The sequence below is a fragment of the Carlito syrichta genome, unplaced genomic scaffold, assembly GCF_000164805.1.
Source record: "Carlito syrichta isolate Samal-C Ts95f unplaced genomic scaffold, Tarsius_syrichta-2.0.1 Scaffold301531, whole genome shotgun sequence".
Classification (NCBI taxonomy): Eukaryota; Metazoa; Chordata; class Mammalia; order Primates; family Tarsiidae; genus Carlito; species Carlito syrichta.
The window spans coordinates 772204-796777 of NW_007245627.1; the positions used below are offsets into that span (position 1 = coordinate 772204).

Here is a 24574-nt window from a genome sequence, read left to right on the forward strand (position 1 = left end):
GATGTTTGCCTTCTGCTTGTCATAGGCAGATTCTTAGGGAAGATTGACCCTGGTGTAGGAACTTTCTCTTAGAGTCAGTTAGTCTTAATGAGATTTTTCAAGAAGGGAGCTTAGATTTAAGTTGACTCATTACAGGAGTCCTCGGCTTTATTACATGTATAAAAGTTTGTTTCACCTCTTCCACATTGACAAAACGTTTTCTTGTGGGGACTTTTTCATCTGGGGAAACACAAAATCAAGTCGCTCAGGTGAGATCAGGTAAATAGGGAGGGTGGGGCACAGAGACCAGGCCGTTTTGGGTCAAAAACTGCTGAAAACTTGGTGCAGTGTGGACAGGTGCGTTCATAAATCATCCATCATGAAATGGGCAAACACATGAAAATAGCCTCAAAAAAACAAGAAACAAAGCCAAAAAACACTGAGGCGGAATATGGCCTCTCACGACAAACACTAGCTGGTACGCTGATGCTGATGGGTTCCTAGAACACTTAGTAGGGAAGCCAGTACTATAAGGGACTCACGCTCCAAAAAATAATTCTGCGGTTTTTTTGGGTCCACCCTTGTATCTTCTCAGTTAATGAACTGTTCTTTCCTGTGGCATTTAAAAACATTAATTACACTCTTTATACTGGGTTTTTGTCTTTGGGGTTAGTGAACCTCGACCTGTAAACTCGAGTCTTAAAAACTATCAGAGATGGTGATGAGGTGAATGATTGGCAGAGCTGTGGTTTCGTGGTCTTTGTGCACGAGTCATAGCAAACAGCTATTTGAACAGAATTAGGCTTTCATTTCATTGGTGGGTAATTGCTAGTGACAGTTTTCAGTGGAAAAGTAAGCCTGGGCATGGACTTTGGACTCAACTATTCTTTTAATTGTCTGCAAAACTTTGGATGCTTTATTGAGTTCAAGATGCAAGAACAACACCCTTTTTCTTCATCTAAGAATGGGATTAAGAGGACGGGGTTTCTGCATGTGTTTGAATGTTAACAGAAAGAGAGGAAATTCTTGGAAGGATGAAGCTACTCTGTACAAAAGAGTATTTGTGATGAATAATTAATTACTGAGGAATGTTTTAAAACCTTGAAAGCATGTTATAATATCAAAGACTATACTATCTGAATTGTTATGCCATGGCAAGGTTAAAATAAGGTTTTCTTCCTGTTAATTTGAGGAGGGCTAATTGGACCATGTGGCTTTCTTAAAAACAACTACAAAAAACAAACAAACAAACAAAAACACCCAACTTGTTGTGAATTAGGTTTTTGAGGTCAAAGATAATATAGATTAAAGAGCTGTCTCTTGTTGAAAGGGCATTTATAATTATAAAAGGTTTCTAATAAGGCCGCATGCCCTAATGTTAAGCAAAAAAAAAAAAAAAGACCAAAAATAGTATATGACTTATTCTGCGAAATTAAGTAATCGCAAAGGGAATGTTCACACTATTGTGTCACACAACACTGCAGGGAAAGTTGTGTGTGCATTTTCAAGTCTTGGGACTACACCAGGCACTTGCTAAGAACTTAGAGAAACTGACTGAGAAGCCTGGACTCCTGTCTAAGGCTGTTGGTAGTTTGCTCTTTGACCTTTGGCCAGTTATCCAACTTGTGCAGACCTATACTGTTAAATAAGGTATGTTGGACCAATTGATTCAAGGCCTTTTGAGGTCTAAAATAAGATGTCTCTCTGTGCTATTCTTAACCTTCTTAGATTCGGAAATCTCCGTGAAGTTATTTTAAGATAAATAGGGGCTTTGTCTCTCTGATTAGGTAGGAACACACTCTGACACTCTTTTAAGCTGATTCCTATGCATCTACCTCTGATGTGCTGAGATGGGATTTTTCATGGAGGTTGATAATTCAAATCATGATTGGAACCTGGTGGGGTAAACAATAAACAAATTTTAGAAAAGGAAGTAGTGGTACCAGGTTTGCAGGTGGTCTGTTTCTGTAAAGAAGCTGTCCTTGGAGTTTAGAAAGTAAGAATAAGTAAGAGGCAGGCTTGGAAGGAAGACAGAACCCCACCTATGGCTATAGCAGACACACCGCCACTGCCCCACAGAGGTGGCCATTCAGAGGACATTCTGCTGAGTGGCTTACTCTGCTCCAATTCACCGTGTGACTTCAAGACCCAGGTACTTTTATTTCCTTTAAGTTCTAAAATCCTTAATGAAGTGAGGATTGTGTCAAAAACAAATTGTTTTTTCGTAAACCAATTTATCCCTCATTGTAAGATAGAAGTGTTCAAGATTCAATAGAGAACAAAAGCCACCTTTTATTTAGTAAACAATGTCCCCTTCTTCATGCTGACACATGAACCAAAAAAAAAAAAAATCTAACAATATTGAATTGCTGGTTAAGACTTAGATTACAATTTGGACAATCCACATTGCAGCAAAAATATTTACTTTGCTGTCACTAGGAAACTGAAAATAGAAAAACAAAATCTAATAAAAATGGATGAGTACATTATTTCATTCTAAAGGACACAGGCTTTTTTTTTTCCTCCTTCCCTTATATGATGATGGCCACCCATGGAATCATCAGACCTGGTGAGATGAAGGATTTTCTTTGCAACATATCAAAGACAACAAATGCTTCTTGCAAAGGCTTGGTATATTATTTGCCACAGTATCCTGATGTAGCTGCAGTTTGACAAATCACCCTCCACGTTCCTACCGAATGCATGGCAATTTTTTAAAAAGCACGCCTTGCTCTGAGGGCATCATAGTTCATCGCCACAGTGAACTAATGAAACAAAAGAAAACATTTAGAGTGTAGGGACCCAACCTGTGACTTTTCATTAATGTATGTCCTCCTTTCCTTGATTTTCCATACATTCATACTGCTGAGGAGGCTGGGCTTTGAGAATGGATGTGGAAAAGGAAGTGGGTGATTGAACTGTCTTTGAATACATGGCAAAATCAGCTACATGTGTTGGGAAATTATGGCATCTGTGATAGAAGAGAACGCTTTCTGGCTAGAGAGTAATTTGTCCTGAAATGAAGTGGACCTTGGGCCACTGAACCACACCCTTTAAGCTACATCACAGTGTTGTGGTCCAATTAGCTTACATTAACAGGGATGCAATTATTTTAGAGGTTCATGTAGCAATGAGGCGGTCAGAATCAAGCATGAAATGTGACTACAGAAGCTCTGTCTGTAAGAAACACTCAGATCCTCAGTCTCTTCCTCACTAATACATGAATGCTAGGATCATAAAGTCCTTAAGCCAACACCCCTGTAAGAAGCAAAGCAGTTAATTCATTTGAAATTGCAAAATGCCATTTTGATATTATTATTATGATTGATGTATTAGCAAAAATGAAGTAAATCCACTCATTCCTAAATACTCTACTGATAAAAAGTAATTTCAAATATAGAAGGCCCCATTCCAGCTTCTATATTTAAAAAAATATCAGAGAGGACAAAAATAATTCTTTGATAAATTCCCAGAAACCTACAACATGCATCTATATTAGAACAACAGAGCCATAGATGATGTAGGTTTCTCTATAGCCTCCAAGGAATGAAGTGTAGATTCATTAGAGCAATCTGCATAGATGTGCAATAACATGAAAAAAGAATCCCAATAACTGAACTAAAGACAATAGAGATAAAAATAAACTCACTTCCAGAGCTGTCTGATTTTACTCTTCGATTAGCTTTCTGAGAACAAGAGTAAGCTAAAACACACACACACACAACCGTCCTTCCTTTAAAAATGCTTTTTCTCTTTCCTGGATAAGAAACATCAGCCAGTTTAGGCTAGGGTGGGACCCGGGGAACGATAGCCTCACACCACTTGCTTGGTTACATGTAAGAGAAAGATGCCATCCACACAGCTCTAATTAGATAGTTTTTATGAAGACCGCAAGCACCCTGTGAAATTGTTCCAAGTTTTCCAGGCTAAGTACCATCTAGTTTTTTAATTTAAGATATATTAAACTATAAAAGTTTGTTTACATACTGCTCCTCAAAAAAGAGATGCTTTTATGTATCCTTTAAAAAAAAATCCTGAAATAAAATGATTAAACTTCATCACATTGTAAACCATTAGCTTGAAAAGTAAAAGACTGAAAATGCTATAGAAACTGTGTTATCTGTTGCAATCAATGATTGATGTTCAGTACAATATGAGAAAAATGAACATAGCTAGTAATTGGGTGGGTGAGGCATGTATTCTAACAAAGCTTCATCAGAAATTTAAATACAATTTTAAGAGCAAAATAAATACCTGGTAGCCAAAAACTATTCACTAGTAACTAGGAAGGAAGGGAAGAGAAAGAACCAGGAGGAGGAAAAGGGATTATGTGTATTGACGTGATTTGGGAATGGGCACATGGATACTATTTCTTTATCAGGGAAAATAATTTCTGATGTTTTGATGTTAGAGCTTCATGTGGAACGTTGATATTCACGATAATTTGACATTCTATAAGAAATTGTTGAGTAGATTGTATTAGCTTATTTTCCTGGGGCTTTTTAAATGTTGTTTTGTTTTACTTACTGAAAATACATCAGGATACTATTTACATGTACCTTCTCAAGAAAGGAAGCAAGGAAGGAAAGAAGAAAGAGAGAGAGAAAGAGAGAGAGAAAGAAAGAAAGAAAGAGAGAAATTTGAAAAAAAAGAAAGAAAAAGACAATTCACAGCCTGGGTACAAGGTGGACCTGGAGACTGTGTTCCCATGCGCCGACAGCTGTTTAAAATGAATCACACAGATGTAGCCACAGACCACTCTGTAGAAGAGAAGCTAAGACGCTACAGAAATATAGAACACTAGTGTGGTGGCAAACGGGAAATCCACAATACAGAAGAATGGTGGAAGTTTCTTGTCTTTATGTATTTACTTTTAATTAGATTTATCTTAGGGGTGGTGATTCTATGGGAGCCACTGTCTCATTTTAAAGGTGCTAAATTGCCCATCTCACAAATAATCAGGTTGTTGTATCACCATCTATATTACTTATACTTGGATTTTTAAGAATTTCTCCTATTAGGCAAATCGAACAGCAGATGATGTATTTTGAATTTCCATTTAAAAGAACACATTCTTCCTCCTGTTGAAATTTGTAATGCGATTATGGGTCTGGTTTCCATTTATCAAGCACCAATATTTTCTTTTGCTTCACAAAGTACTACAAATATATGTAACTTTCTCATTTGGGTATTATTAGCTTTTTCATAGATCATCTACCAAAGAAATTCCATCTGCAGTTAAAAGGACCTATCCATGGTAGCAATAAAATTCATAACACTAATGATAATCCTAATAGTTTATAATATTTATTAGGCATTTTCTATGTGACAGGCACTCTTCTAAGGGTTTTCTATATATCAACTTATTTAACCCTCCTAGTAATTGTGGGGGGTAGGCGCTATTAATAATTCCAATCTACAAATGAGGAAACGGAAGCATAGTAACTTGTCCAGGCAAGAAGAGCAGAGGATAATTTAATAGAAAAGAAATTCTTGAGAAGCACACGGACCCTTCCAGGAAGGTACTCATTAAAGAGTTGAAATGAATACACATATTTATGCTTCAAAGCTTTAAGTCTATACCCCTTCCAGAAGAAAAAATAAAACAGACTGATCGGAATATGTCCTCAAATATTCATATGTTAACACTTAATCATCAATGGGATAGTATTGAGAGGTGTGGCCTTAGGGAGTGATTAAGTTATTAGGGTAGAAACCTCATGGGTGGGATTAGCATCCTTATGAAAGCCTGAAGAGTTAGGTCCTTTTGCCCTTGTGCGGACATGGACGCAGTATCAGCATTCCTCCACTCCAGGCAATACAGTGAAACAGAGCACCTCCTTGGAAGCAGAGAGACTGGGCCCTCAGCAGAGAGCAAAACTGCTGGCACCTTGACCTTGGACTTCCCAGAATCCAGAACTGTGAGAAATACATTTCTATAGTTTATAAATTAACAAGTTTGTGGCATTTTATTATTAGCAGCACCAACGGACTAAGACGCAGACCCATATTTTATGAACTTTCAAAAAAGTCAGACTAATAAGTAGTTGTATTAATGAATGTAGAAAACATGCTGTGTTTAGTTTTGGTTGTTTCTCTCTCACAGATAAAACCATTTATACCTGTTTTGGTGAGAGCTGCATACCAGCTAAGAAATTTATTGAGAATAAACCCTCCGATGTTTTAGTTTTTCCTTGAAGAAGTTAATCTTTTCATGTCTAGATTTAATATCTATTTGCCTACTTATAGTATCTTTGCATCTCAGGAATTAGAATCAAAGCTCAGAATTTTAGGGACGGTAGGGTCTTACATAGCCTTGTTTTATGAGAAAAGAGAACAGCAACAAAAAACCTAAGTCAAAGGTTTCCTAACTGGAGAATGGGTTTGTAAAGGGTCTGTGTGTCCCCTATGCTCTGAAATAAGTGCGCCAATAAAGTGTATAGTTGTAGTTTGTTTGCAAGTGGGGTTTAAAATGTTCATCAAATTATAAAATGAGATAGCTCCCCCACAGAGTTACTGTTAACTGCATTAAGTGACTTGCCCAAGGTCACATCGGTGTTTTTAAACTGAGATTTAGTTTTAATTCTACTGTTTTCTTATTCAAGCTTCTTCCCAATATACCTTAGAAAGTAATATTAAACAAACAAAAAACTCCCCTGAAAATCATTGCTGTGCCGTTTATTCTTCGGAAAAATTCACTGTGACTGGAGTCTAAGAACACACACGAAGACCTGTAGTTCTAAAGTCTCTATTGTTTAAGTGTTTCACAATGTGTATTTCAAAATTCCTAGAGAGCCTTCCTGGCCAAAAAGGCACCATTTTAAAATTAGATATGCTGTACACAGGTGCAGCCATCATGACCTCCAAAGGGCCTGTGGGCCCGCCCAGTGGAGAATAGTAGTCTTTGACGGGTGTCGATGAGCCTTCTGGCTCTGTCACTTGCTAGCAATAATCATAAACGAGCTGGCAGACTTTTTCAACGTTTCTGTTTCTTCATCTGTAAATTCATATGATGACAACTAGCCTTGGAGGTTGACCTGAACACTACAGATACTACGGATTACATCTATAACATGGTATGCAACATAAAACAGATACCCAGGTAATCATACCCATTATAACTCTTGGTCTTTGTCGTTTAATTGGAAAGCGGCATTTTAATTTCACTTAATATATTTAGACTTGGCTAAAAATTTTTTAAAATACATGCCCATATGACTTTTAAAATAAAATTTTAATGGTAATTTCCCTAACAGAAATACACTGCGGGAAGCACAAAAAACTTAAAAAAAAAAAATCCAGGAGTGCAATAGTTTATTTTTGCTAATTCTAAGGCATTGCCAATAAATAACCTGACATGACTTGATATTCCTTGGCTAATAAGAAATTAAAGAGACAAAAAAAGCAATTGGAGGTGAGTCGATCACCTGTGGTATCATTTAGGTATAGGTGCCCCTGACCTTTCTCAATGCTAGGACTCCGTGATGCATTTGGATCAATGATGAGTTCCCGTACGATGTCAATGCCTTAGGTTTAATGTCATGAAACAGCAAATGAAATTCTAAAATGCAATGCTTGTGTTATCCGGAAGGCTAATGCCAAGTGATAACGTGGATTTTTAAGCAAAAAGATAAGGCTGGGCTTTTCGGACCTATGCTAAGTGACTTAGGCACTGTCACACCCTGCATCAGTCGGAAAGTCTCATCAGTGATGTTGGTCAGAGGATACCCTGGATGAGGAATGAGAAGAGCTGGATGCTAAGATGAGTTCTACCAATCACACACTGTGTAACTGAGACAATTCTCTGAGCTTCAGTTTTCTCATCTCTAAATACGGACACCTCAATATCTAGTAAAATACTTACACCGCTGCTTCATTAGACTGTTGTGTAAATAAAATAACTGATAAAGTGGTATAAAGATACCTCTCAGAAATCAGAAATGAAAGTGGTCATGGCTAAGTGGATCCTCAGAGAAGTCAAGGCAGCCTATCCACTTACTGACGGGGCTATGACCCAAACTCAGATTTCCTTGTGCTTTGTCTACTGATGTGTCCATTTTCCCTTCCCACTTTAAGGCAAGTATAATTTCTAAACAGCCTTAGATTCTAAGTGTAAGCATATTAGTATATATTGTTCATATGCATATACAAGTATTATCTTCCATGTGGCCGTTATTTTTAAGCATCTATTTTAAGTCATTCAAATAAATTCTATCACCTCTCTTCTTCAGGAATTATTATTTTCTCTTAAGAACTGCTTAAACTTGGAGGGGACCCCGATGGTAATTGGATTTGTCAAAAATTCAATTGTGTTTCCATACTACTTGCCCTATAATTCAGCAGTTGAAAGCATTTTGTAATTAGGGCCCTCTTGAATTTATTCTGCATTTTTCCTAGCGTAAATAAAGTGACTGTGATTTGGAAAGATGTCATGAAGTGTTGCTATTTTCAAAAAGCTCAATAAGCACATTGGTGCTCACACCCAATTCTTAATTCTTTTATTTTTTCCTCTGTGAGTATCCCAATGGAAGTAGGGTATAGATTTGTTCAATTAAGCAATGATAAAGAGAGCATGAATCACTGTGGCCATTTACAGTGTTTTTTCTAATGTCTGTGAGATCATTTTGCAAAGTCATATGAAGACACTGGCTAGCGCCATTTAGAGAATAACAAAAACACCCAAATTAAAATCTCAACTAACGTCATTTAAGTTAGAGACACAGGTGGGACCCCAACCAAGCACGTTACGTTTTAAAAATCGCGCATGAAGTCACTTAATATTCTGATGTACTAAAATCTGGCCCCATGTTATCAAAGCTTTTAGAGGAGAAGCCTCAGTTAGCGGTTCTGTGGTTCCAGTTGCCAGCATTTTCTCTTCTGTGCTTAAGTTATAGGATGTCTGACTGCCCTCACAAATACCTGCTGGTTAGGGCTTAGCCTAAGACGAAATGCTGTTCTTGGTTGTAATCTAGATTAAAGCTCTGTGTATAGCCCAGAAACCTCAATTAAATGCTTCTAACCTTTTGCATAACACTTACAATTGAAAGACTTTTGGTTTCTAGGTCAGCTCTAGATTTAGGGTGTATTTGTGAGCACAGAGCTATAAAAAGGCAGGTTTTAGTCTGATTCAAGCGCTTTTGCTTTTCTACTATAAAAATAACATGGGAATGAGATATGCATCGTCTCCAGCTCTCATAATACCAAGGTACAAGGAGGTCCATTTTTTTGTCCCTTGACAGACTTTACTGCTAAGATGTGGAAAATTACAGGTTAAGAAAAATAATAATAAAGTAGGCAAAAGTACAGGGAAGTAGTAGTATCGAATGGCCTAATTCTTAGTGGAAAAAAGGCTACACTTACAGCAAAGGCAGACTGACAAGTTCTCTAGGCAAGAGCATGCCAAATAGATTCTCAACTTACATTCATTTATTTTATTTCTATAATTCACCTTGGTTTTACTAATGGAAAAAAGGATGTCTCTCCCCTACTTGTGATCTGGTTTAGTATTTTTATTTATTATGGAGATGATTTGAGAGACTTGAGACAAGAAACAGCATTTTTTTTTTTACATCTTAAAATGGAAAACGTTGAGATAAAATGCAAACCCCATCTGCTAGTCATCCACATAATCACAGTTATTAAGAAGACTTGAAAAGAAGCAATTACCTATTTGATACTATTCTGCCTGAACTAGTATTGGTAAAACTTTGTTAAGTTCCATCACTTTTCTCAGTGTGGAAAAAGGAGGTTAACACCTGAACCCCCAGTATCTTTGGCTGCCTAAAACAAGGGACTACAGCATTTCCCACCATCAAAAGTAAATTTATTGTGAGAATTTTACAAAATATATCTATGTCAAACAACACCAACTTGATGCAGACCTGTTCAAGCGCTGGAAGAGAGTTCTTCCCAAAGAACTGGAAATAAATGTATTAGTTGACTTTGATGCTTAGTGGGAAAGCTTTTAAGCAGTGTCTCACTTTCAAATTAATTCTGGACACTAAGGAAGCAGGTTGGACTTAATCAGAGCTATGAAATAAAATAGCAGGCATCATATATTTTGAAGGCAAAAAAATGAGGAAAGATACTTGAAAGATATATGGAAACAAAAAAAAAAAAAAAAAAAGGAAAGAAATTTGAACAACTGTAGATGAAATTCTTTCGACTGTAAAGCCCGTAAAAGGACTGGGTCTGAGGCCTGCACTGTTATTATTCCATATTTTATAAAACATCTGTAGGAAGGTAAACAGGGAACTTTCAAGTATGAAGAGGCCACAGAACTCTTCTGGGTACCAGTGAGGATAGACATGGCATGTGACAAGCGGTGGCCCAGGATAGCTGTTATTGCACACAAGGAAGGATTGAAGTGGTTTCTAAACTATTTTCTGAGGACGTTGCAATCCAATGTACTACTATTGCCAGAAAGACTAATAAAATGCTGAGTGTTAAGCAATAACTCCTAATTGTTTTTAAATGCCAGGTGAAAGCTATTCATCAGTGGAAAGAGGTGAAGAGAAACTACCCTCCTCATGAATTCTCAATGAAGCTAGATGTATTTGAGGAGTAACCCTCATCTTTTAGGAGCTATTATTCTCTCTGGAATACACATCTTACTACAATTGTGAGCGACAGATTACTAAGCAGTTCACAAGTTAGATAGATCAGACATTTCCATTGTGCTTAATTTACATGAATCCAAACATTGCCAACCCCTAATCTTTAGACTGTCCCCAGTGCTTATCCAGATTTATTTACAATTGTTTAGAATAAACCCTCTTCTTGAAACTACTAGTTAATTTATGAACCTCTTCTGACAATCACCTGTTCGTTCATAACAACCAAAAGCCATCAGTACAATGGGCAAGCCCAAAGTGTTTCCCAATGAAAACATCAACTACAAGGTCAAGTCTTTAACCTAGCGTAAAGGCAAGGAGGTAAGGAGGGATATGGATGCCATTCTGCCACACGGTGCCTATGTCTGTTGTATCTGTGTGGGAAAGGAAAAGCAAGAACTAGCCGTGTCTGAATCTTAAGTACCTACTTTCATAGACGGCTAACAAGCTAAAAGTATATTCTCATGCGCCCACTTAAACCCACGAAAATAAAGGTATTGAAGATGTCTGTATTTTCTTACCTTCTATGGCTGATAGGAGAACCCGGGAATGATCATAGGCAATCACATTTGCATATCTATTCTTTGGTTTGTTTACTTCCAAGTTTGAATGTTCCCATGTGAACTGCTGGCCAGGGTCAATGGACTTCAAAAGAAAAACAGCACACACACACAAAAGTCAATACTGAAAAACACTGGATTATAGGCATTTATCACAAGTAACAGATATGATTTAAAAAGAAAATTCTGAAGCCATACATCATCAAGATGATCCCAACTGTGAAGCTGAACATTAATACAACCAGCATCACATGAAATGATTAATCATCGTCAGAAACAGTGATAGTCACCAACATTGATCCAAACAAAAAAGAATCGATATAGATGTTCTGTGAATATTGGAAAGGCAGGTTTTTATTTTTTACTTTTCCACTGGCCTCTCTGCTGCTGCCATTGACAAGTCATCGTGGTTCAACATTCCTTCTGGTTTTGTGAACATTATTTTGTCTTCCCTACTCTTTCCTATCTGGACTAATCTCAGTCTTTAAGTCGATTGTCTTTCATTGGCTTCCTCGGGCCCAGGCTTCCCTGTTTGTTCTTCACCTACATGCTCACAACTTAATGGCAATTTAAGGTTTTGTCGGTTTCTTCCTAACACACTATGACCAATATCACAAGGCAAAGTGTACATTTCAAACAGTTAACAATAACAGTCAAGAAGTCAGTTAAATCTAATACTCGTCTTAGAATAACAATTTTTCACCCAATGCCATAAAGCTTAATTGTTTTTCTGTTTAACAATATATCTTTTTATTTACCATTATGTGTGGTTATATTTATAGTTTGCCTTCTTTTATTGCTTATTTTTATCTCATTTTGTCTTTCCTTGATGTCTTAATCCAACTACAATTATTCAACGATATAAATATTGCACAGATATAAAATATATCATTTAAAAATATATAAGTAGAACCATGATTTCAAGACCAAATTCAGGTTTGATTATAAAACTCGAAGGGACTTTATAATTTCCTGCAATGTTATGGAAATCAAAACACATTTTCTTTCATCATAGGAACTGACATATTTTTAAGGTTTATAATTTCATGGTTATGTGGAAACAGGAGTTCAGTAATTACATAAACATGATTTTAAATGATCACAATCCAGTGTTCAAAAATAACGATAAAATAGGTTTACAGCCAGGTAAAATTTTAACAAAGTAAAGACACTATGTTAGAATTTAAGCAGTTATTTTTGATACTAAGTATATTCCATACCTTTATGTGTATAAGTAGAAGTTTAAATAAATCATATCCAGCAGCTATCACAATATTAAAAATGTGTATATTTTCTGTTAAAAGGCACAGAGTTCAGTCAGCCCAACAGTAAAACTCACCAATGCAGAGCCAAGCCAATATGGGTATTCTTGAATAGCCTCCAAACATACTAAAATTCTCAGCAGTACAGATTATAGCCTCTAATTTACTAAGGATTATAAAACATTTTTTCTTTCTTAGCCCATGTTAATCTCTATATAAAATACTTGGTCACTGAACAGTATTCAGAAAAATAATAACCATGCCTTAGAGTCTAAAGAATAATGCAACTGAGTGACTTTCTAGCTTGTTCTTCCAGGGAAATGTATCTTCTCCCCTGCAGAATATAATTCCTTCTTAGCATTGGTATAATACATTAATATGCATTAATTATATGCATATATTAATTATATGTAGTAAACGTACATATTAATATACGTTAATAATATATATAAATATAATATATAATCCTCTCGAGCTGGCGGAACTGGAGAACTCAGATGCCCAGGTGAAGGCCTTCAAGTCAGCCTCTTGCCTCGTCCACACAGAGCAGCGCCACTCAGTGACCAACACATGCCTTTAAAAAATCTCTCAAATTGGTCCTGAAGCTACATGTAATCTTACTGCTGCTCCCTACATCCGGACCTTCAGTATCTGTTGTCTGACTGAGCTCCTTCCTCTAGTTTCTTACTCCAAGTCATTTTTTTATACTGCTGCTGACATTGTCTTTCGAAAGCAGGGATGCCCTGGACAGGTTAGCTCCCTGCTGAAGAACTTCCACTGACTCTGGATGACCTACCGCCTAATTCTAACTTCCTTAGCCACGGTCCTACCCAAGTGGCTTTAGGCATCTTTGCATTTATGTTACACCTGGCTCAGTAGATGGGTCAACAGATGGTTTTTAAATAAATAAATAGAATTGATAAACAATCGTTTTTGAGAAATAAAAGGAAGCCGTGGAACAATTCCTCTGTGTAACACGAGAGAGAACACACTGTGGAAACCTGTACAGTATACCCACATTTTTAATACCTACGCTCATTACCATATGGCTTGGAAATTAAGCGTGTGATAATGAAATTATAACCACCACTGCTATTTCACTTCACACTGATGAACATGCTGGGCATATACGCTTTTTATACATCGTTCTCTCAATTATCCCGAGAAGTTACTAAACTCACTGATGTATGTACAGTGCTTTTGGTAGAAGATAGCCTTGTTTTAATCCGACTAAGACCATCCATAGATGTATAAGATAGCATACATTTAATTCCAGTCATGAAATTGCATCTATCAACTGAAAGGTTCTGTTAACTCAGGGGCATTTCCACTCTTGCCACATGTTCTCAACCCTCTGCATGATTTATTTGACACCGACATTGAAGACTTTAAAAACTGGTAATAGAAACATGAGTTATATGCCACGTATGTTAATATGCTTAGGTTTCGGGCAACCCTCTTGGGTCCTCTCCCACTGTGGGAGCTTTTCTGTCCTCTCAATAGATCCTGCTTTAAAAAAAATATATATGTATATTTTATTATATATAATATATATTTTATTTTTATTATATATTTTATATCTGTATGCTTAGGTTTCAAGTGGCCCGTGAGAAGAAGTCCTATGGGTAAGAAGATAAGTATAACAATAGCTGCTAGGTCACCATCCTTTATATGCAGCGTTCCATTTAATTTTCACAGTCGTTATAAGGTAGGTATCGTTTTTTTCCAATTTGCCAGGTTAGAAAACTGAATTAAATAAAGATTAATGGTTCTTACCGAGAGCCTTCACTGTGACAGACACTGTGCTACTTGATGTTTAAGTAGTTTGGCTAAGTTCATACAGCTAGATTCACATAGTTACCCTCAAACCCAGGTCTGCTCGACTCCAAAGCTCAGCTGATCTTCATTATCGGTGGGTCATTCCTAAGCCACAACGCTCCCTAACTATTCTGAACTCCACTGCAAAATGAAGAAGCCCAATATACAAAAGACACCAGAACAGGAATGACTATCCTTTTTCTCCCCAGTCCGAATGATATTTCTTCCCGACTTATCATCCTGTGTCATTCTAGGGCAATTACATAAGAAATCAAGTTTTAAAAATGAGGTTGGCTTCACATGGATGATAAAACAGATGGGGTGCAGCTTACATTTATACTCGTTTTACACGGATCAAACAAACATTGATTAAATAATGCTGACTTGTCTTTGTGCAACACAGCACTCATCCATCTGTATCTATCTGTCTGACTGAACGTTTAACAACACACAACACAGGTCATTATTTTTGGAGCCTGTCAAAATGCGGAGAGCAGTAAACTCAGTACAAAAGAACAACTACTGAAAGTAGGTGGGGTATACTAAGGTCTTTTCAATTTTGAAAGAAGTAAAACTGATTAATGAAAATCAAATTTCAGCTTTCCATGTTCATAAGGCGGAGACATCATGGATGAATAAGAGCCTGATTGCCGGTGGCTTTGACACCGTTGCTTTGCCTTTTTGTTCTCTGGCTTCTCTTGCCACTGTCCCTTACATCTTCAGGAATAGTACCATGGCCAACATGGAGAAGGAGTCGTGTAGACTTTGAAGGACATCAACACTGACTTCTACTTCCACCTCACATTTCTGGTCCATCCACCCCGACCATGCATCTTTCTACTAACAAGTCAAGCTGGGGTCATCTCGATATTAACAAATAAGCACCCTTGTTCCTAATGGACTCAACTCCTTTCTTTGGGCCTGCTGCTAGTATTGGGGTCTCCTGAGCGTGATTCTTACTGATGTCTACTCATCCTTCCAGCTTTGTCTACCCAAATCATCTTCTGTGGAATGTCCTCGTCTTCTCACAACTCTTTCTGAAGTTCTACCTTCCTGAGCTGGACTCCTGGCTGGAATTTCTTCAGTTTCCCTTGAGGGGAATTTTGTGAGTTATAAATAAGCAAGCTGGATTTATTCAACCGAAAGCTGATTAACAGCCTTTTTTCATAAGCTATATGAAATGTGGACATTATCACCGAATTCATAATCAAAAGTGCTACTTCATCGTATTAACTTTTGTTTTCCCACCAGTCAAAAAGCCTCTTAAAAGATAGATACTATACAAATCCTTGGTGTTATCTCACACTTCACTAAGATGCTAACACATTTCACATTGCTTCTTGCACACTGGGCACTTGGTGTCTCCTCCCACCATAGCTTTTGACTAAATCATGCTAATGCCAACAACAGATCTGCAACTCAATGGCTTTATCTTACTGAGAAAAAAGTGACTACATAGAAAGAAAACCCCCCTTGTGAATGATTTGAAGAACAAAGGGAAAGTTTCTGGCAGCCCTCTTTCGGGTCCCCTCCCACTGCAGGAGCTTTTCTGTCTTCTTAATAAACTCCTACTTTCTCAAAAAAAAAGAAAGAAAGAAAGAAAGAAAGAAAGAAAGAAAGAAAGAAAGAAAGAAAGGGGAAGTCTTAAGTAGACACGTGCTAATATCAAATACTTTGATATTAATTTACATATTCTTTAACTCGATGTTCTAATTCTTTTTTTTGTTTTTGTTTTTGAGTTGGAGTCTCACTCTGTCGCCCAGACTGGAGTGCAGTGGCTGCTCCCGGTGATCCTTCCGCCTAGCCTTCCAAGTAGCTGGAACTACAGGTGCGTGCTACCACACCTGGCTAATTTATTGTAGAGATGAGGTCTCACCAAGCTGCCCAGGCGGGTCTCGAACCCGTGGGCTCAGGCAATCCACTCACCTCAGCCTCCCAAGGGGCGGGATTACAGGCTGAGCCACTGAGCCAGGCTCTTTTTTTTAAAGTCAATCAGGGCTTTGTCTTAAACTGGGTAACTGGAAAAATAAACCACAGGTAGCAGGTAGATTTGTAAGTCTTCGTTGTATTCTTGATTTTAAAAAGGAACGAAAATGTAAGTACTTGCATCCAATTGCTATAAAAACCAATACTGTTTTCTTTGCGCTTGACCTATCCTAACTCAGCTACCTTCACAAAGATGCTGGAAGTAGTCGCCATTATTATCACAATTCTGTAGATGTGGAAACTGAGGTGCAGAGAAGTTCAGTCACTTTCTCACGGTCAAAGGGTTACTAGAAAGAGAAGGCAGGTTTAGGGGCCAGACGTTCTGGTCCTGGAGTCTGAGGGCCTGGCACCATCCCATGCTTCCTTTCTGGCTAAGACAGAAGATTCTGGGATTACTTCACACTTGACGTCCAGTTACTCTCTTGAAACACAGCACAAGGGAGCCTGGGAACAAAAACCGGTGGGGTGCTGCCGATCGACGTCTATAACTCTAAAGCCCAAGTGAGAAAGTGATCACACATTTGCACATCAGATTACAGTCACTGAGTAGAACTATATCGTGATCTGAGGGTGACCTTCTGCAGCAAAGCTGGACCCATCATCTCAAAGCGAAGTCCTTTAATCATTCTTCAAAATTTAACCTTTTGACCCCGTGGAAAAAACAGAATTCAAACATGCAAAATGCCATATAACACTAGTTGTCTGCGTTCCATTATTCCTCTCTCCACCAAAAGAAAAACTTCAATATGCTCCCTTTAGAAGCTCATCAAAGAGAAACCACAAAAAGAGAGATTCATCCTGTTTTTTGTGTGCTTTTAGAACTAACCACCATTTAATTATATAGAAGAAATAGACCAGCAACTTCACTAGCCAAACTCTGGGTTAGACCAACTATCCTTTTGACGGGGAATTGAACTTGCAGTGACCTTAACGTCCAGAGAAACACCCTCTCTCCTCACAGTTCCCTCCGGTAGGCTCGTTTGGTTCTTACTGGGTGCGGTCTGCGCTGAGATATTTTGAAGCCTTTTCTGAGGTTGAGAAGAGCAATCTGCCATTGACTATGTATTTCTGCAATGAAGCCCTTTAAAAATTCTCATTTGTTCATATTCTCTCTCTCTCTGTTTGAAAATGGTAAATTAATACACACTCATTTGAAAAAGACCCATGTCTGCACAGATGAGAAGGGCTATATTTTGCATAATTCGCAAAAGCCTGCAATTGGCATAATGAATACTTTCTTCAAAAGGTTCAGTGGCATCCAATGATGCTCCAGAAACTGGAAGGGGAGGAAGAGATGGAATGTCTGGCGAGCTGCAAAATCTGGAAGTCAGAGACCAGGATGTCGGCTTTCCGACTGCCCTTGGTTAGCTTTGGCAGGTCTTGTAACTTGGGTCTGTTCGCCCTGGGGTTCCTTTTGCTACTAATGTCATCCCACTCTCAGGTCTGTGCCCTCATTTGCTCTTTTCTCCCTTTACCCAATAAGTTATCAAGTCTTACTGAGTCTCTCCTTATAAGAGCACCTTTGATCTAGACTGCTATTAGAGTGTGAAAGATTGAAATAGACACTTTTCAAGACGCTCGGTGTTAGCAAATGAATGGATGTGGGAGGGCTCCACCTTTAATAGCAGAAAAGACAGAAAATTTAGAAACATACCCCCTTCATCGGAGGCATCAAAAAGCGTTTCGATCAGATATTTTACATACAGCTAAAATTTTGTTTTAAATGATAAGATTGTATCAACTTTATATGTTGTGCAGTAGTTTGAAGTGAAGTTCTGACCACATTCTATTATGTAACAAACACGCAGAGAAAATCAAAGTAATAACATCTCTAGCTACATTTTGAGAATGGGTATATGGGGAAGCCAAAAGAATAAACGATACTCGTGATCAATCATTTAGCCACGGGAGGTGCTCTGGGGCAACACGTTGATAAATATGTTTTCTAACTTATATCATGGCACTAAAGATGAGTTCGTTTGTTTCACAAAAGATACCATTTACTCCTAGAAGTATATCAAAATTATTCGAACTTACCATGGATGAAAAATGATGAGAAGCCAAAACAACAAAAACAAAAAGGTGATTCATTTTTAACTCGCTAGGGCAACATGATGTGGCCTCTAGAATTCAGATAAACTGTTTTATTACCTTATTATGTGACTGTGGAAAGAGTCTTTTTGGGAGACCCTTCTGAATAAGAGCTGGAAGAATATAACTTTAAGATTTGAAGATTTAAAAGTCCAGAGATTTTAATATACACTTATTTTTATCAGGCCGAGCATTTTCCTAAACACCATTAAATGCAGAAGAGAGACATCTTTAGTTTCCAAGTGCAATGTTCTAGAAGAAGAATGAGAGCAATGAAGGAACAGACCAGCTACTTCACTAGATCTTAATCTTATTTAGGTTTTAACTATTTATATCTTCTACATCAAATAAAGTGGATAATCAGAAAGAGATGGACAGATTTATAGTTGATGTTCTTAAAGAATAGAGTGTTACTGAGAATCACCTTACAAATATAGTTCACAGATTAGCAATTCTGATATTATTTGGAAAAAAAAAATTAAATTTTCAGTTTGGGGCAAGAAAATGTTACTAGAAATGTATTAAACTGTTCTGATTAAAGACATAAAGCTGAATTGTTAAAAAAGTAATTGCAATGATATATAAAAAGAAGTCACTTGATCAGTGAATCATTTACAGAGTATGACATTTAATTGTTAAAATAAGTTGTTTTCATTACATCTAGGGACATTAAAGAGTATGGCAACATCAAAGGGTCTACTATAGTATATAGGTGATTGTCAAATAAAATGATCTAGTGAATATAACTTATGTGTAGCAATACATTAAATAATTCACTGCTGTATCCTTTCTTTTTCATGGTTAACAAGGCCACCAATTTTGGAGACCAAATTAATAAGACGAATGCATCCATTCCTCATTGTGCTTTGTAAGGCTGACACATCTGTACAGACTCCAAAATATTAAGTGGAAAGCACTTGATGCAAGGTTCTCACTAAAGAACGCTGGAAGCTTTACTCCTCCTGCCTCTAACCCACTGACTTGAGTAAAAACCTCTGATCTAAGACCTTCTTAGCATCCAAGGAATGTCTGCTTTCTCCCTGATACGAATTGTACCTCCTTTGATACTGAAGCATAAAACTGAGACAACTGCCTGGTTAATTGAGGCAAATAAACTAATTTCTGCCTTCCTACTTACTGTGTAACATGTCTGCTGGTATAATTTATGTAATTTGGACCCTCATCTGGCAGGGACAACAAAAAAGAGCAGAGCTGCATGTAGTTCTCACTTTTTCTGTGTCATCTGATAGTGGAGATTTGACCACGTAGAAAATCCTACACATAAGTAGAATCAAAAGAAAAAACAATTTGCTGGGCATGGTGGCTCACACCTGTAATTCCAGCACTTTAGGAGGCAGAGGCAAGAGGATTGCCTGAGCCCCGGAGTCAAGACCAGCCTGGGCAACTTGGCGAGACCTCGTCTCTACAATAAATCAAAAAATTAGCCAGACGTGGTGGCACGTGCCTGTAGTTCCAGCTACTTGGAAGGCTGAGGCGGAAGGATCGCCGGAGCCCAGCAGGTCAAGGATGCGGTGGCCGGGAGCGTGCCACCACTGCACTCCAAGCCTGAGCGACAGAGTGGGATTCCAACCCCCCAAAACAAACAAAGAAACAAACAAAAAAATTGATGAATGAACATCTTGGTTTCATAATTGCTGTGTGACTCATAGTAAAACAGCATTTAAGAAGCAAAACGATGAGGGAAATAGCAAAGACAGATCATCATCTTTGTTTTTGAGACACAGGTTATTTTAATTTTTATAGCGACAGCAGCAAGTCTCTCTCAAATACAGAAATTACCAACTGCGTTTTAAACACATGATTTCTTCTTCCTCTTATTTTACATAGTATTCTAAAGATAGATGTAGTTTAGGTTTTCAGCATTCTCTTGCTTGTCATTTAACAAAGAGTTCCTTTGTGAAGCCTGTTTATTCGTCTATATTTAGTTTCAGATGTGCGGGGGGGGTTACTGCAGATTAATTTTCAAATTGAAATGTGAATAAACTTTTGCTAACTTGTAGTCAATGTCTTTCAAATCTTATTTTCTGTTTCAGAAAAAAAAGTAAAAATTCTACACCCGAAACAAAATGAGAAAAAGTAACGCATTCCTTAAGTCTGTGACAGAATACAGAAAAATACCAAATAATCTCTTTAAACCCCCCCCCACCCCGGGTGATGGGTACATTTAAAGCCCAGACCAAAACCATGTGTACCCCCAAGAGCTGTTGAAATGAAAATATTAAAAAAATTAAAAGCTCCTCCATCCCATTTCATTCTCAGATGTATTTAGGGCCACTATCGAGTTGAACTGCATGAAAATCCACATGTACCTTTGGGCACAGCACACATGCCAAGAACTCCTTGCTGTTAACATCATTAGTACTTGCAGGTAAGGTAACAATATACCATACCAAATATAGGCTTCTAATTAAAGAAGATACACAGGTTGATCGTTATTACTTGATACCCAGGGTGCTCACGTATCTTAGAAAGTATTTACAACCGAAAGTGTCACTTGTAGTTCTTGCTTACATGAGACAAACAAGTTAGAAAGGCTAGAACAAATTAACACAATTTAGAATTTTCGAGTTTAATATCTTTCTAAACTAAGATATTGCTTTTAAAGATCAGTTTTTATTTGAAACGTGTACTGGTTTTATATTGCAAAGTTAGAGACTATTCTAAGTGTTAAGTTAGAAATATTATCATGCATTGATTTTATATATAAGCCCTTTGGAAAACAATGGAATCACCTGAGAATATTGCTATAGAGGTAGTGATTTATCTGAGGTTCTATATTTCTGTTTAGCATATAGTGCGTTTTTAAATGTATTTGTAGAATGGATGGCAAAAATGCATTAGAGGCAGAATGCAGAGCAACAGTGACTTTTATCCTAGTTCCTTAGACATAGTTAAATAAGTTTCCCCTCTGAGGGTGTGATAATAAAAGTGAGCCTGTATTGGATGAGGCCAGAGATATGTGAAGTCATTTTAAATAGACAGGACGGCTCCAGTTCACACTTGGCTGCAGTTTGATTCACAGAAAGCCATCCTCGACTTTGGCACATTTGAAATGCGTTCTAAGCTAACACCTGTAACAGCTTTTTACACCACCATTTCCAATTTGGCATATCTGTTAGTACTTGAAAGCAACACATAGTGGTTACATGCCAGGTGACAATTATGTATGGACTATAGTACCAAATTTTCTACACAGTAGTATGTGGTTATACAATGAACTGACCATTTTAATACAATATTTTTTTTCATTTTTTTGGTTTGAATTAACAATTGTGCTCCCCTAAAGTCTCAAGGCCACGTATGTTTGGAATTATGGGAGAACAGAAGGGTTCTGATTAGGTGGAAGGGTACAAATCCCAGAATAGAACTCCGAGAAAGGTTGGGCTTGAGTTAGGGTCCTCTTTCCCAGTTTACACCTGCTGCCCTAGTGTAATTATTAATAGGACCCTGTCACTTCCAAAATGTCCCAGTTTGGGCAATAAACGATATGGCCACCCCAAGTTAGAATCAGTCCTAACTTCCTCATATTCACACCTGTATTTAGATGAGCTTCATAATAGTGCCATAACCATGACAGTAAGGGTATATGTGTATGTGGGCAGAGAGTGAGAGACAGAGACAGATGACAAGGTCTGCTAAAAACGAAGTCCGCTTACAAATGATATCACATGGGATGGGTGGGTGGAAAAAAAGTAGAGAGTAAATTCTGCACTATCACACCTGTCTCCACTTATCTAACACAGCTGATGCAACAAGGGGGTATCAAAGCCAGAGTAAGAGAAGGTGGCTGGCTTGACTCAATGATTCACCCTTGTTCAACTTACCTGTGGCGCTGCATCAAAGAGACAAAAAGGAAGAGAGCAGAGCATGTGTTTCTTAGCACATAATTATCATGCTCTCTAATAAACCAGCAATTTAGCCTATTCGAATGATCACTTTTTCTTCCTCTTCTAGGGCAGCATGGAAGATGGAGGGAACGTGGTGGTGCATATGCTGGCTGGATCTTGATTCAATTGTGAAGCAAAGAACAAATAAACTGATTGTATACGTTGAGAATGCATTCTATAGATAGAACATTTGATCTTTGTATCTAATATATACACACATATATATATATATTTATTTTTTTATTTTTATTTTTTAATGTCACCCAGGCTGGAGTACAATGGCACAATCATGACTGACTGCAGCCTCAAACCCCTGGGTTCAGGTGATTCTTCTGTCTCAGCCTCTCAAGTAGCTGGGACTACAGGCATGTGCCATCACACCCACAATTTTTTGAGTTTTTTGTGGTAACAGGGTCTCGCTATGTTGCCCAGGCTGGTCTCTAACTCATGGGTGTAAGCAATCCTCCAGTCTTGGTCTCCCAAAGTGCTGGGATTACAGGCATGAGCCACAGTGACCGGCCTAATATTTTATAATTTAAGAGTATGATTGAAAGATTAGGTTGCCATAATTTCTTTATTTTTCCTTTTTAGTGCTTTGGAGGAAGTCATCATCTTATCCTATTGCTTGACTATTACACAATTTAACCATTAGGCATGTCTCCAAATATAATATATCCTAAGTATTAGAACATATCTTAATATATTTTTAAATTATGCCTCATATCTAAAGAAAGGCTCTATCACCAGTCAGTAGGAGAGAAAATAAGTCATAGGCTCAGAAAATGGAAGCAAGGAGGATGATGACCATGAGAACTTGGTCCTCTCAGAAAGATGGTAGCATATGGTCATTGCACCTTGATGACGTGGCCGTTAAGATCATACAACTACAGAAAGTGAGATCCCTAGAATACAAATCCCTCTCAAGTGTTCAAAACAAAGGATCAGGTTCTTGAGGAAAGTGACCTTATCAAGGTACTTTCATGGCTTGGAGGCCTGGCTTTCGGTCAACTGGCCTTGTCCATCTGGCTCATGCTCATCCTACTGTGCATCTTCTTCAAAAGCGAAGACAGTCTGTGATTCACCCATTTCTGCGGGTTAGACTTCAGACATATTGTCAGATGTTGAACAGGCTAAAAGTCTTGAAAACGAAAACCAAGTTTTTTCTCTGGATAAATGTATCGAGCGGCCATTTCAGAATCATTTACAATAATGAAAAAAAGCTTGGAATCAGCCTTAATAGGAGACTGGATAAATGACCTACAGTATGAAAAAGTATAAAGTCACTGAAATGCTTATGCATCTAATAACATGGAAAGATATGTGCTTCACTGCTAAATTTTTTAAAAAGATTATAAAATGGTACTTTCGTTAAAATATATGCATATATACACACACTGCATACATATATAAATACAAACATATGTAAAAAAATTTGTAGAGTTTATAAAATCGTTATAAATTCTCCCAGCTGAGAGATAAGGGCTGATAGCATTCTCTCTCTCTCTCTCTCTCTAAATATATATGTATGTATATATATATATATATATATATATATATATATATATATATTACATATACTAATTTTTTTTTGCTGCTTATTATCTCTGTTCTTTAATTTTTCACTCTGTGAACACTGTACTACTTTCCAGAATGATGGAGAACAGAGAATTAGAGAATTGCAGAACGCTTTTTCCCAAGTGCACATCCGACTTCCTTTTGCCATGTCAGAGGCAGAGGGAGCACATTCTGTGACTCAACATTCTGGAAGGTGTTTTGTGAAATTCGTATCGAGTTTTTCATCTGGTTTCGGGGGTCTAGGAATGCAAAGCTCAGTGCAGATATATGACCAAGAAACAGCACCAAAGGGCCAGCACAAGACTAGGAAATTTCATTCTGAACTCACCAAAGAATGGTCTGTGAGAAGGAATCTAGTTAAATTATCTCTGATTCTGAGGAGGATGATAATGATCAATGTATCATCACTGGACATGCAATTTGTAAAACATATTTAGATATAAATATTGTTATTCCCACATTAAAGACAAGAAAGTTGAGACTAGAGGAGTGGAAATACTTTCCATGAGTCACCCTGGTAGCCCATGAAGGAGTTGAGCTGGGCTGTGCATCTAGGGATTCCTGACTTTGAAGTCTGAGCTCTCAACCACTATACTCTAATATATACATACATTATAAATTTACTGTCATAAAGTTTAATTCTTTATTTTAAAGCCGTGGGCAGTAAGGAAAAGAGATTAAGCACCAGATGTCTCTGTCAATTTTGGTTTAATGATACAATCATCCCATGGTTTTTATTTCCAAAATTTTTTTGATAATGAAATACAAGCTATAGCTTTCTA

General features: G+C 37.5%; 1 protein-coding gene across 10 annotated transcripts in view; it reads right to left on the reverse strand.

Moving 5' to 3' along the window:
• The window catches only part of PTPRD (protein tyrosine phosphatase, receptor type D), a 416835-nt gene that overhangs the window by 69801 nt on the left and 322460 nt on the right, over positions 1-24574 (reverse strand). For all 10 annotated transcript variants that reach the window (XM_008054819.1, XM_008054818.1, XM_008054813.1 and 7 more), the window contains one exon: positions 11114-11237. In XM_008054819.1, coding sequence (XP_008053010.1) covers positions 11114-11237 — 124 coding nt within the window. The remainder of the gene's footprint in view (positions 1-11113; positions 11238-24574) is intronic.